Below are 14441 nucleotides of genomic sequence, written 5' to 3'. Positions count from 1 at the left end.
CCGCCAGCCAGGGAAGATTCTTGGCGGGGGGACAGAGCCCCTCCCCCCCACTGCGGATGGCCCCAGCAGAACCAGGTAAGTGTTTCATACACCCCTAGTTTGAGGCCCTTCCAATGGTGGGAACACTGCCAGTAACTGACCTATGCCCATGGAGCTTTCTGTGGGCATATTGGGGGACCACCAGGGTAGATATACTGCTTCACTAGTGCAGTTCCTCTATACCAGTGGAAGGGCACTTTTACACCATCCTAATCTGCTGCCCCCCTCATCCCCAGCCAGCCTGTTGTTAATGAAACAAAAGGAAGGAATTACAACTTTATAACTTTCTTCATCTTTCTAGAAGTAATTCTTCACTTTTCTGTATAGTCTATATTGGCTTAACATACTGACATATAAATTCTTCAGTTAAACATGCTGATGAACAAGCTGCTAAAATTTATTTGAGTGGTGGTTGTTTTTTGTAAAACATACATTTTCATCTCCTGTTTTCATCTCATTTTCTTTTCTGCAATGTTTCAAAGGCCTTTTAGGATTGCCTGGATTAAATGGTCTGAATGGACTACAGGGTCAAAAGGGTTCGACAGGACCTCCAGGTAAAGAATGAAAATGACTATATTAACATTTTAATTTTTTAAATGCTGAGATTAAATGTGAAATGATGACATTTGTAATTTGGAGTTACCGAAAATCATAGCAATCGTGGAAGTTGTCACCACCTGGTAGGTGAGGATCCCCCCTCCCCTTGCACCACAGCTCACCCCATTCAGCGGAGGCCCCAACTCTTTGTGTAGGATTTTCAGAGGGCTGGAGGGGCTGCTGTGGAGGGAAGGGGGCAGGGAAGTCTGTTTCTGCCAGCCCAGTTGCATACTCTTGAATATGGATCCAACCCTTTAAAGTCAAGAAATCTGTGAAGTTTGGCTCCCACTGTCATTAATAAATTCTAAGATAATGAAACTACCCAGAACATAAAAACTAGTTCATTTTTTTAAAGTCACCTTGATGACCCTATTCAGGCCCAAAGGCAAATAATACATACATACATGATGATGATATGATATTATCCATTCAGTCGTGTCCGACTTTTGGCGATTCTGTGGATCATCTCTCTCCACGTATCCCAATCTTGTACTATTTCTTTGAGCTGTTCCATGCTCTGGTTGGTATCAGTTTTGACGGTATCTAGCCATCTTGTTCTTTGGCGGCCAGGTTTCCTTTTGCCGCTAACCAATCTGAGCATAATTGCTTTTTCCAGTGAGCTCCTCCGCATAACATGGCCAAAATAAGTCAATTGCAGTTTCATGGTATTTCCATCCAGTGACATGTCTGGGTTTATACGTTCCAGTACTTGCTTATTTGTTATCTTAGCTGTCCAAGGAATGCGCAGGAACCTTCTCCAACACCACAGCTTGAATACATCAATTCTCTCTTTCTGTCTTGTTTCTTCATTGTCCAACTTTCACATCCATAAATAACTACGGGAAACACGGTGGTAGAAACTAATCTGCATGTAGTTGTCAAGCTGATGTCCTTGTTTTTCCATATTTGTTTCATGCTCATCATTGTTGCGCGATCCAGCCCAATTCAACGTTTTATTTCTGGGCTGCATTCACCGCTATGATTGATCTGCGATCCTAAGAAAATAAATTCTTCTACACATTCAAACTCTTCACCATCAACTACTATGCTGATATTTCCATTATTTGCAGTGGACATGAGCTTGGTCTTTTTTATGTTTAAGGAGAGGCCAAACTTCTCACTCTCTTCTTTGATTTTCTTGATCATATATTCCAGACCTTTGGTTTCTGAGAGGAGAGTTGTGTCATCAGCATAATGAAGATTATTTATAATCCTTCCGCCAACCTTTACTCTGATTTCTGTTTCTTCGAGCTCTAACTTCCTCATGATCATTTCAGCATAGAGGTTAAAAAGAAAAGGTGAAAGAATAAAGCCTTGCCGTACTCCTTTCTCTTTTTTAAACCAATCAGTATCTCCGTATGATCTTCGAACAGTGGCTTCCTGATTTGTGTACAATGATTGTACTAACTTGACCAAATGTGCTGGTACCCCCAGATCTCATAGTGCTCTCCACAACTTGTCATGCTCAATATGGGCTTGGGACCGGCATGCACACAAGTGTACATGGCTGGGTTACATACATACATACATACAATGTTCTGGCTAGTTTTCATTATGTTAAAATTGCTGCTGAGTCCAATAATTTTGCAGCAGAAAAATGCTACAAAGCAATTCCAAACAGATATGCCTATTACAACCAAACTCATAGGCTGAAAATTAGAGATGCCTACATGCAGATGCAAAGCACTTCTAAGCACATACGGGAGGTTTCCAATAATCACATCCAGCAGCAGTTCCTCATAGCTCATGGGATGCTGCTTTGAAGGGTCTACTGACTTCAGTGGGTCTTTTGGGAGGGCACAGGGAGCTGATGCCCAGAAGAGAGAAATGGAACTGCGCCCCCCCAGATGGCACTTTGGATCTTTTGTTGGCAAAATCCTATATAGTGATTTGGGCACTACATTACCTTGGGGGAAACCCATTTGGAAAACTATGTTTTTAACAAGTGCATTACATTTTTATCCCACCCATTCTTCAAAGAGTTCAGGGCCATATACATGTGTCCCCCGTCCTCCCTGGCCCAATTTGCATGATTGTGGCTGGGGAAATAAGCATGCTAGTCGTATGCTAGGGGGATTAGCAGAATTATCCTTGGCACTGCAGCTTGTCTGGTCATGCAAATTTGCTGTTGTAGGGTTCTGGGTGGCTTGTTACCCACCATAACAAGCCACCGTGCCGGGTTCTCATGACCAAACAAGCTAGCGGCAGCCAGCAGGCAGGCTTTGGTGGTGGTGGCTCTGGTGGGTGGTGCGGCATGGGGGCGCTTCAGGAGTGGGGGATGGCAGCTCTGTGCTGAGGGCCCGCTGGACCCTGCCACTGACCCTGTGAGGCAGGTTAGGCTGAGAGAATGAATGGTTTGTCTCAGATATGCATGCACAAGTAGTCCCTCTGTATGAATTTAGAGAAAGAATTGGAAAACATTGGATAGCCTCACCTGGAAAAAAAGACCTTCAGCTTAGATTTCCTTCCTTCCTCCCTCCCTCCCTCCCTCCCTCCCTTCCTTCCTTCCTAAGCTTCATGCTGTGCAATTATTTCCTTATAAAGGTTCAAGTGAAATAGGTCCTGCAGGGTACAGAGGAGAACCTGGACCAAAAGGCAACAGAGGTGAACCTGGGCTTCCAGGCATTTCCCATCCAGGCCCCACTGGAGATGTGGGGCCAGTAGGTCCTCCTGGTAAGAAGCAGTTTTCTCTATAAAAAATAAGAGAAGAACACAGTTAAATTCCTGCTACCCAGTTGGTAAGAGGGAGGGAGCTTTGTTTTAATGCATGAAGCTACCCCATTATCTAAGGTCCCCCTTCAGGTGCCTTGTCCAAGGGAGGCTTGGAAGGCAGCAACAAGGGAAGGGGGCCCAATTATGGAATATCCCTGACAAGGCTCGCCTGGTGCTAGCATTGTTTTCGGTGCCAGGTTAAGACCTTCCTCTTCTTTCGGGCATTTGGCAGCATATTTATGAGGTTTTAATCAGGTCCTGGATTTTCCTTGGTGTTGTTTAAAATTATTTAGATATATTTGTGTCTCTGTGTCTGCTGTTGGTTTATATGTTTGTATGTCAATGGTTTTTTATACTATGTATAATGTACATATTTTTAATCATTTTTAATCTTCGGAAAGATTGCTTTGGCTATTGGACAGTATAGAAATGTTTATATTGTTATTAATCATTCATTCATTCATTCATTACAATAGCCAATAGATTTCTGGGATAACCATGCAGCCACATTCCACATGGGAATCATTAAAGCAATGAATATGCTACATGGGGAAAAATGTATTTTCTTAGGTAAATATAGTACTGGGGGAAAGTAATGGTCCTCTGCAATGCAAATACAAGCTGAAGAGACACTTGTGCTAAAATCCGACAGTGCTTCACATTGGTCAATACATTTTTATATCTCCACTCTTGAAATATAAAATAGCACAATAAATGTTCTTCTTACAGGAAAGCCAGGTGCTTCTGGGCCTGCAGGTCCTATGGGTCAGCCTTCTGAAAACAGACTTCCTGGGACTCCAGGTGACCAAGGGGCTGCTGGCTTAAATGGCATTAGAGGTACTATTTTTATAATTTCAATAATGAATCAGCAAAATTAGAATGAAGCCATTTCCACATATGCTAGACCTGTCCCAGAGAAGCTCCTGTACAGTGGTAGCCTTTCCCAATCAAGTCGGAGTAGGTAATCAAATAATTAAATTCCATTATGCTTTTACTTTGTAAGCTGTTCCAATGGTCTTTGGAGGAAACATGGCCTGCAAAGAAATTATTATATGTAATCTGCCAGCCCTTCCTAAACCACATAGGAGGAACTCATGGTTCAATTTGGAGGGCTGTAGTTCAGTGGTAAATAACATGGCTTGCTTGTTCTTTACAAAGAACAACACAAAGAACTAGGTTTGTCCCCTGGTAGGGTGGCCACTTATTCATTGCCAAAAAAGAAGAAATGCATCACCCAAAAAAGAGGAACCAATTTGCATAATGTTTGCATATGCAAATATATATGTATAGCTGCATTTCTAGAAATAATAACTAATTCAAATAAAAATACCACACACCTTACCATAGTGGAGGAGATCGACTAGGTGATCTGTGTGCCTGCTCAGTCTGCTGTGGTCCAGGTGCTAAGTGTGGATGGGCAACTTCAAGGCCCCTTCAGCTCTCCCTCCTTATGGTCCTTTGACTTTAAACCAGACCTGGACTGGGTAGCCCATCAAATAGAGAACATCTTCAAATGGAGGATTGCCCTCTGTTAGCTCTCCAAAACAGGAGAGGACATGTAAAACAGGGCATTCCCTAACTTCCCTGGTGTCTCCAAGAAGGACTGGGAAAGACCCTTATCTGAAACCCTGGAGACTTGCTGCCAGTCAGAGTAGACCGAGCTAGATGGACAGATGGTATGGCTCAGTATAAAGCAGTTTCTTATGTTCCTGTGATCAGCCCAAAAAACAATGAATGCCTCCCTGCTTGCCTACTAGGGATGTCAGAGAATTCCGCCCGGGTTTTAAATGGGCTCGAATTCTGACAAATCCGGTCTGAGGAATCCTCCTAGGAACGGGGCAGCCAGGTCGACCCAGACCAGAGCTCACGCGGACCTAATTTTTTTTTCTCTGCCAAAGGGCGGATTTTTCAAAAATAATTACAGAAATAAAAACGTAAATGGGAAATGGAGGAAGAAAGACTGCGAGTGGCTTTACCCTTTTTATGAGGCATTTTCTGGAGGCTCTCTCTCGCTGGGGCTGAGTCATCCACGGAAATCCTCCATCTTTTCTGTTTGTTGTCTGTGGAGGTTGGGTGAGGTCCAGTGAGGTCAGGTGAGGTGAGGTCAGGACAGCTCTGGTGAGGTCAGGTGAGGTGAGGTCAGGTCAGGTGACCAGAAGTTACACAGGGAATCCCCGTGAAGGGCTTTACTCTTATGGAGACTGAGGGTGTGCGGAAAGGATTTTTTGGCAGGAATTATGAAGGTATTTACATAAGTTCCGGAGCCGAAAAAAAATGGAGGGGGGGGGAATCCGGGGCAGGCGGATGGCGGAACGGGTTGGCCCTCGGCTCTGCAGCATTCCGGGGGGGAGGAACGGATCGCCTCCCCCCCCATGGATTCCCCACCAGAACAGACGGTGGGGAATCCATACACCCCTATTGCCTACCTTCCTACCCAGAGAACAAGAATTCACAGCAGTCCCCACGTTTCCTTCTGGAGATGTGTTCACAGAAGCCTGCTTCTGAGGTTTGCATACTAACCTTGTTGTATATGGGTTTCTGTGGATATTCCATTCTTTGTCCTGCATGATTAAGAAATCTTGGTACATTTGTTACTAATTTTTATTCCAGGTCTTCCTGGAAAACCTGGCCCTCCAGGAAATACTATTCTTGTTAAAGGAGATCCAGGTGACTGTGGGACTCTTGGCCCATCTGGAGTTCCTGGTCCGCCTGGGAAACATGGAAATAAAGGTATTCCAGGAAATCATGGAAGAGATGGCTCAAAAGGTATGGCTTGAGATTATTGGTTTAGCATGTGTTAATCAAGTAACGTAACTTCCTTAATTTCTTTCATTGATCCAAATTATCTCCTTATTAAGGTTCAGTAGGAAACCCCGGCCCACAAGGGCCTCCTGGTGCCCCTGGTGAGACTGGAGATCAAGGTTTTCGAGGTTCAACTGGTCCTGTGGGCCCCAAAGGTAATTCTTAATATTTTTTCACACTTCCCTATATGCGCTAGCTATTCTGAATTATTCTGAACCATCCACTTTCAAAGTATAGATAACTATTAAATATTCACTTACATACTTCATCGCAGCATTGTAAAGTTCTGTCCAGCCACACATCTAGTGAGAGGCGGCACATAAGTCCTATAGATTTGCTTAGCTGCCATTGGCACATAAATTAAGCATCCTAGGCAAGGTGAATGGGGCAGGTCTATTCTGCAAATAGGATTCAACAGTTAATATGCTAAATCCTGAGTTCTGCCTCCAGCTTGTTGAATCCATCTCCGCTCACATAAGGCGTTTACATATGTCACAACTGGAAAACGAGGCTTTGCCAGTACTGCTGAGATTTGATTCTGTCCCTTTGTAGCATCCTAACTCGCATTGTCCAGTTCGCTGATGGCACTGGTACAACAATACAAGTTATCATGTTATACTGCAGGAGCAGTCCTTGTGTTAAATTCTATACATTGATTTGCCAGAAGAACAACTTGTGTCATAAGGATATTGGATGCAAAAATATGGAATTGTTCTGCGCTGATAAAAAAAGATGAACATCCATTCTTCTCTTATACATGCACTATTTTGCAAAGCAGTTCTTGCAGTAGTTTGTAGAAAGGAAGAATATGATAGGGCTGAACTGAATGTTGGGTTGGTGGTGGGGCAGGGGCACATTACCAACATTAAGAAATGGGGACCAGAAATATTTATTGAAAGACCGCCCCCCCCCAGTCACCTTCTTTTCGTGCATAGGAACTTTGCTGTCCACTGCCTTGATTAGCAGTTAAAAAGATAATGGAGAAGATCAGAAGTTCATGAATGTACCCCATTTCAGCTCAGTCTTAAGACTATTAATAACTTTGTCTCTAGATATATCCCATGTAAAGGGATATGATTGAAAAGAAGAAGAAGTCATGCTGTGTTCCTCATTTCTTATACAGTAAATAATTGTATTAATCATATTAAGTTCAGTATAAGGTGTACTGACTGCAGTTATTTTTTCCACCCATAGTTTTATTTTTATTTTATTTTTAAATAAGAGGCCCTGAGTCAGATTTTCAAATACAGATCTAAGAAGATAGAAAATTCATGAAAGATTTAGATTTTTTTAAAAATCTGCCAGTTTAAATGTTTCATAAGGAAATTAAGATATTATATACTAATGAAAAATATGAAAAGCATTCAAAAGAATAATACTGAATTTTGTGCCATTAACCTTTGCTTGTTGTTCATGTACTTATATACTAGTTTCTAATGAAGGCATACTGTATAGAAGGCAAATTCCTGATATAATTTTTAATCCAGAAATGTTGTAATCAAGTTTTACTTCTGGGTAACAAAGAGCAGAAAGTTAGAGGACAGTGAAAATTGAGGCTGATGGCAGCCTATGTGAAAATCATAAAAATAAAATAAAAGTACGATTGTGTAGATAAGGGGTTGTCCAAGTCATTCACTCAGTGTAGACAGGATGCTCCTATGTTTTGTCACAACCCTGCTAGATGAAAGATAGTACCACTTGTCCTGGGCTGACCCTACCATTAGGCAGAGTGAGGTGGCTATCTCAGGCAGCTGATTTTGAGCATGATGAAGGGCAACAAACTGTTAGTTACTTAAGGCACAGTTCTATGCACGTTTAGACAGAAAAAAGACCTACAACTCCTACCATTCCCTAGTCAACATGGCTAGCTGGGGAATGCTGGGAATTGTATGATGTTTTTCTGTCTAAACATGCATAGGGTTGTGACCTTAATGTATTTATTATTATGGGGTTGGAGCTAGACTGAGTCATACTTACAGTAGAGCCATTGAAATCAGTTGTAATTAACTTAGTCATCACTTACTTGTCCCACTGATTTCAATGGGCCTAACTCTAAGTATAACTGAATTCAGAGCCAACCTATTGTGTTTTTACTGTCAGTTTGGGTGGGGTGCCATTTGCCACTCTGCTTCAGTCAGACACTCTGCCATTTGGACCAGCCCTGTGTGTGCAAACTACTGCAGTTCTTGTTACAGTCTTTTACTAATCTGTCTGCATGGTGTGTGTTTCTTTCCTGCATGGGAAATGGCTGCCATGATCTGATTCTCGGCATTCAATCCACCAGGTTGCAGAGGTAAGCTACAGAAGGATGAGTGCCTTTTAGAAAATATATTCTCTGAGTGCTTATTTATTTTGCTTTACACTCAAATCTTTGTCTTCATTTTGCTTAAAATTGCTAATAACATCGCCCTTATGTGCATGCAGCATCTGAACCTTTCTGCCAACGAAGTTAATGACACTCCAAATCAGCCTTCCCCAACCTGGTGCCCCCCAGTAGTTTTGAACGTCAACTCCCTCCTGTCTTGCGGTGCTGTTTCATGCCAGATCGGTCTGCAATAAGACCGCATTCATTCATGATTTAATCATGGATGAGAGGGCCGACCTGGTGTGTATTACTGAGACTTGGGTGGTGAGCTGAGTGGAGTCAACCTGACTCAGCTCTGCCCACCTGGGTACTCAGTGCAGCACCAACATAGGTTGGAGGGCTGCGGGGGGGAGTTGCCATGGTTCATAGAACTTCCATCTCTATCACGAGGAGACCACTCCACCTTGGAGCGGGCCTTGAGGGGTTGCACCTGATGTTGGGCCATAGAGACAGATTGGGGATGCTGCTGGTGTACTGCCTACCCTGCTGCCCGGCATCCTCCCTGACTGAGCTGGCGGAGGCAGTCACAAGTGTGGTGTTGGAGGAACTCAGGATGGTGGTTCTGGGTGACTTCAACTTCCATGCTGAGGCTGTCTCTGGAGTTCCAGCTCAGGACTTCATGGCCTCCATGACAACCATGGGGCTGTCTCAGTATGATATCGGCCCAACACATGGAGCATGGCACACCCTTGATTTGGTTTTGGTACAACTTGTGAGATGGGTAGTCTGAATATTGGGGGGCTCCAAGTAACCCCATTGTCATGGTCAGAACATTTCCTGGTGAGATTTGAACTTTTGGCATTACTCTCCTCCTGCAGGGGTGGGGGACCTATTCAGATGGTCCGCCCCAGGAGACTGATGGAATCCAGTGGATTTCTGAATGCTCTTGGGGATTTTCCAGTGGAGAGAGCTGGTGATCCAGCTGAGGCCCTAGCCTCACTGTGGAACAGTGAGATGCGGCGGGCCATCAACTTGATTGCATGTGAGTGCCCTCTCTGGCACTGTGGAACCTGTTCTGCTACCTGCTATACTGGAAGGCTGCAGTCAATGAAACAGGCTGGATGTCAGCTAGAGCACAAATGGTGCAAGACTCGAAGTGAAGAAGACCGAGCATGCTCTAGAGTGCATAATAGTGCCTACTGCATGGCAGTGTGGGCAGCAAAGAGGGTTTATTTTGCTGCCTCCATTGCGTCCTCAAGTAGCCGTCCAGCGGAGCTCTTCCAGGTGGTCCAGCAGTTGTTAACATCTTCCCCAGTGACCCATTGTGACCTTTTTGCATCGCACTTTGAGGACTAAATCGTGCATTTCCGCAGTGAACTTGATGCTGTTGTTAGTGCAGTACCAGTTGAGGTGTCTAATGCCACCATCTCCCCGATTTTGTGGGATCAGCTCCAGTTGTTACAGCCTCATGATGCGGACAAGATGCGTGCAATAATGCGACCAATCACGTGCCCTCTTGATCCCTGTCCCTCCTAGCGAATAAAAGCTAGCTGAGGGGGTATGACTGGGTGGGTCCAGGGAGTGATAAACACTTTCCTATGGGAAGGGGTGGTCCCTGCTGTCCTTAAGGAGGCAGTAGTGCGGTCACTCCTCAAGAAGCCCACTCTGGACCCAACAATATTAGGCAACTACTGCCCAGTCGCAAATACCACTTTTCTAGGGAAGGTACTTGAGAGGGTTGTGGCTGACCAACTGCAGGCACTCTTGGAGGATACTGATTATCTAGACCCATTTCAATCTGGGTTTCATCCTGGTTACGGGACTGAATCAGCCTTGGTCGTCCTGATGGATGACCTTTATCGAGAGAAGGACAGGGGGAGTGCAATTCTACTTGATCTCTCATTGGCTTTTTATACCATCGACCATGGTATCCTCCTGGATCGACTCCGTGGGATGGGTATTGGAGCCACTGTGTTACAGTGGTTCCGGTCCTACATTTGGAGCTAATTTCAGAGAGCAACATTGGGTGACTATTCTTCATCCCCTTGGCAATTGAGCTATGGGGTGCTGCAGGGTACCTTCTTGTCCCCAATGTTGTTTAACATCTATATGAAGCTGCTGGGAGTGGTCATTAGGGGATTTGGAGCTAAATGCCATCAGTATGCTGATGACGTGCAGCTCTATCTCCCTGTGACATCTGAATCAGGAAAGGCTGTGCAAGTCCTGAATCAGTGCCTGGACTCAGTAATGGGCTGGATGAGGGCCAATAAACTGAAGCTGAATTCTGGCAAGACAGAAGCCCTGTGGGTGAGTGGTTCCTGGGTCCGGGAGATAGGCTCATCGCCTGTTCTGGATGGAGTTGCACTCCCTCTGAAAGATCAGGTCCATAGTCTGGGGGTACCCCTAGATCCATCATTGTTGCTAGACACCCAAGTGGTCGTGGCAGCTTGGAGTGCCTTTTACCAGCTTCGGCTGGTTCGCCAGCTGTGGCCTGTCCTGGACAGGGATAGCTTGACCACGGTGGTACAGGTATTAGTAACCTCAAGACTGGATTACTGCAATGCGCTCTATGTGGGGCTGCCCTTAAGGCTGGTCCGGAAATGGAGCTAGTGCAGAATGTAGCCTCTCAGCTAGGGATGGATGAAAGGGACTTACCTTGTCCTGCAGCATGCTTCGCAGTGGGAGGGAGGCGCTTCGGTTCTCCCTCTGAAGTTCAGGCGAGGGGGGGAGGCACCCCGCCTCGCCTGGCTGAAATTCAGGCCGGGGAGGAGCGCCCCGTCTCCCCGGCCACAAAAAAAAAAGTAAAAAAACAAAACAAAAGCACATCCATGATAGGCTACGTAACGATTTGCGTAGCCTATCACGGCTAGATTTCCAAAGTCTGCCGTGATAGGCTACGTAAATCGTCATGTAGCCTATCACGGGTGACTTTGGAAAAAAAAAAAAGCGCGTATGTAAATGGCGGCGCCCCATGGGCGCCGCCATTTGCGTTCCTTATTTTGGCACGTCTAGTCTACGTAAAGATTTACGTAGACTACGGCGAAAATAAGGGCAACGCAAATAGCGTTCCCTTATTTTTGCCGTAGTTTACGTAACTCTTTACGTAGAGTAGACGTGCCAAACTACGAAATGCAAATGGCGGCGCCCCATGGGCACCGCCATTTGCATATGCGCTTCCCCCCCCCCAAAGTCACCCGTGATAGGCTACGTGACGATTTATGTAGCCTATCATGGCTGACTTTGGAAATCTAGCCGTGATAGGCTACGTAAATCGTCATGTAGCCTATCACGGGTGTGTGTTGGTTTTTTTTACTGTACTTTTTTATTTTGTAATGGCGGCGGCGGTAGCTGGTCAGGAGACTGGCCGCCACCCCCACCCCTGCCGAAACGCTGCCGAAACGCCGCCGGGACCCGCCGCCGAGAGGGACATTCGCCGAAGGTAAGTCCCATCCTGGGGGGGGGCAGGGGGCTGGCGGAGAATTTCCCCAACACTTTCGGGGGGCCGAATGCGTCGGCACTTGGCCTCCTGAAGATTTGTGGAGAAATTCTCCACCATCCCTCCTCTCAGCTGTTGTCGGGAGCTGCCTGTTTTTAGTGTGTAACTCCTCTGCTGAGGGAACTGCACCGGCTGCCTATTTGCTGTCGCGCCAGGTTTAAGGTATTAGTACTAGTGTACAAAGCCCTAAACAATTTGGGACCAGGATACCTGAGAGAGCGCCTCCTTCTTTACCAACCTGCCTGGTCACTGAGGTCATCAGAGGGCATGTTCCTGGTAGTTCCACATGGACCTATGGCCCGGTTGGAGTCCACCAGGAAGAGAGCCTTCAGTGTGGTGGCCCCCTTCCTGTGTGTCATGGTGGACACTGAGCCCATAGAATCTCAGAGTAGTTCTGATGCTGAGGAAGAGCAGTCGCTCCTTCGGGAGAGGAGCGCGCTCCTTTTTTCCCAGGACCAACAGCTGACGGAGATTCCTCCCACCCACATTCCTAGTTTAGAAAGCAGTCCAGGGAGTGACTCAGCACAGATAGCAGACTGGGGGGGATGCGCGGCGCAGACGCAGAGAGCGGCGCCAAATGGTTCACGCTCAAAGAACGGTTGCGCCCAGAGGATCCAAGGGAAAAGGGGAGGGATTCTCCCTCGTCCTTATATTCAGGGGTCTGCCAGTAATTGCCTTTCAAACGGGGACCAACTGTTCCAACTTAGGGCATAGGGATGCTGCTGCTCAGATCTAGTTGCTACCTGTAGAGTTATTAAGTTGTAAAAGAAGAAAAAAGCTTTGAAAAGAATCCCTTTGTCTGTGTCTGGACTTGGCTACTGGATTAGACTGAGAGAGCCCTCCAAGGAGCCCTTGACACTGTGGAATTCCCTGTCTTTAGAGGTCAGGCAGGCGCTAACATTATGTTCCTTCCAGCGCTTCCTGAAGACGTTGTTATTTCAAGAGGCCTTCCTTGCATGACCAGCCGTGGTTTGTTAAATTCCACTTTGTTGGGGTTTGTCTTTTTAAAAAACGTTCTAACTCTTTTAACTTGCTGTTTTATTCTTTTACCGTATTGTTCACCACTCTGAAATCTTCTGATGTGGAGTGGTATATAAATATGGTAAATAAATAATAAATAAATAATCTCCCATCAGCCCCAATGATCAGGAATGATGGGAGTTGTAGTCCAAAACATCCAGAGGGCACCAGGTTAGGGAAGGCTGCTCTAAATCGTCCCCGAAAGTTCCCATCGCTCTCATACCGATAATGTGAATGTTACAGCAAAGTACTGGAAAATATCTTGATTACTGAGGCAGCAGGACTATGCTTTTAGAAGCATCATGACATTCTCGATCATAGTCCTGCCCAGAAATGAATAAATAGGATATCTCCTCTGCTAAGTAATGCCCAGCTGATAATTGAGACCTTATTTAATGTTTGTTTTCCCCACACTGAAAGATCTGTCCTATTTTGAAGCATTAAAATGCAGAATTCCTATTCTTAATAATAAAAAAGTGTGTTAATGGTCTTTCTCCAACACCAAGGCCCTCACCCTACAGCAAAGTTGTCCTCCAGTAGTGTTCATACAGCTCAAATGCTACTGCTGCAGCAAAAGCATAGAGTTATGGGGAAAGCTAATCACATTGCACTCATTATCTTTCTCTCATATTAAGAGATTTTATATCCCCCTTTCTGCTAAAAAATATGGCAATGTTAAGGGCTAGTTTGTCAAACACTCAGTTAGAAGAATACTTTCCCAAATCAGTTGGAGCCTGTATGAATTTTCTGCCTACCAATAGGGATGTCAGAGAATTTCGCCACGAATCTCAGGGAGGCCGAATGCCAGCGCATTCGGCCCCCTGAAATTGGTGGCGAAATGGTCTGCCCCCCCCCGGGATGGGACTTACCTTGGGCGAATCCTCCTGGCAGCGGCAGCTCCGGCAGCGGCTTGGCAGCGGCGGCTGCGGCAGCCGGTCTTCTGACCGGCTGCCGCCGCCACCATTTCCAGTAAAAAACAACAACAACAACAAAAGTGATAGGCTACGTAAAGATTGCCGCCGCCATTTCCAGTAAAAAACAACAACAACAACAAAAGTGATAGGCTACGTAAAGATTTACGTAGCCTATCACGGCTAAGTTTTAAAAAAAAAACCGTGATAGGCTACGTAAATGTTTACGTAGCCTATCACGGCTGAGTAAAAAAAAAACCAAAAAACCGCGCGTACACAAATGGTGGCACCCATGGGCGCCGCCATTTGCATTCCTTATTTTGGCACATCTAGTCTATGTAAACATTTACGTAGACTACGGCGAAAATAAGGGGAATGCAAATAGCGTAGCATCTACGCTATTTGCGTTCCCCTTCTTTTCGCCATAGTCTACGTAAATGTTTACGTAGACTAGACGTGCCAAAATAAGGAACGCAAATGGCGGCGCCCATGGGCGCTGCCATTTGCGTACACGCAGTTTTTGTTTTTGTTTTTTACTCAGCCGTGATAGGCTACGTAA

The 14441-nt window shown here is 45.5% G+C and overlaps 1 protein-coding gene across 1 annotated transcript in view; it reads left to right on the top strand.

The window, feature by feature from the left end:
• COL4A4 (collagen type IV alpha 4 chain) overlaps positions 1 to 14441 on the top strand; it is a 113459-nt gene that overhangs the window by 85225 nt on the left and 13793 nt on the right. The window contains exons 38-42 of the mRNA XM_084847142.1: positions 522 to 593; positions 3181 to 3309; positions 4078 to 4185; positions 5959 to 6114; positions 6207 to 6305. Of these exons, the coding sequence (XP_084703268.1) occupies positions 522 to 593; positions 3181 to 3309; positions 4078 to 4185; positions 5959 to 6114; positions 6207 to 6305 (564 nt within the window). The remainder of the gene's footprint in view (positions 1 to 521; positions 594 to 3180; positions 3310 to 4077; positions 4186 to 5958; positions 6115 to 6206; positions 6306 to 14441) is intronic.

The sequence above is a fragment of the Heloderma suspectum genome, chromosome 3 (genome assembly GCF_057233095.1).
Source record: "Heloderma suspectum isolate Gila_16-S chromosome 3, 16-S_ref, whole genome shotgun sequence".
Classification (NCBI taxonomy): Eukaryota; Metazoa; Chordata; class Lepidosauria; order Squamata; family Helodermatidae; genus Heloderma; species Heloderma suspectum.
Note: the sequence above shows the minus strand (reverse complement) of the source record. Positions and strands in the feature narration are given on the sequence as shown.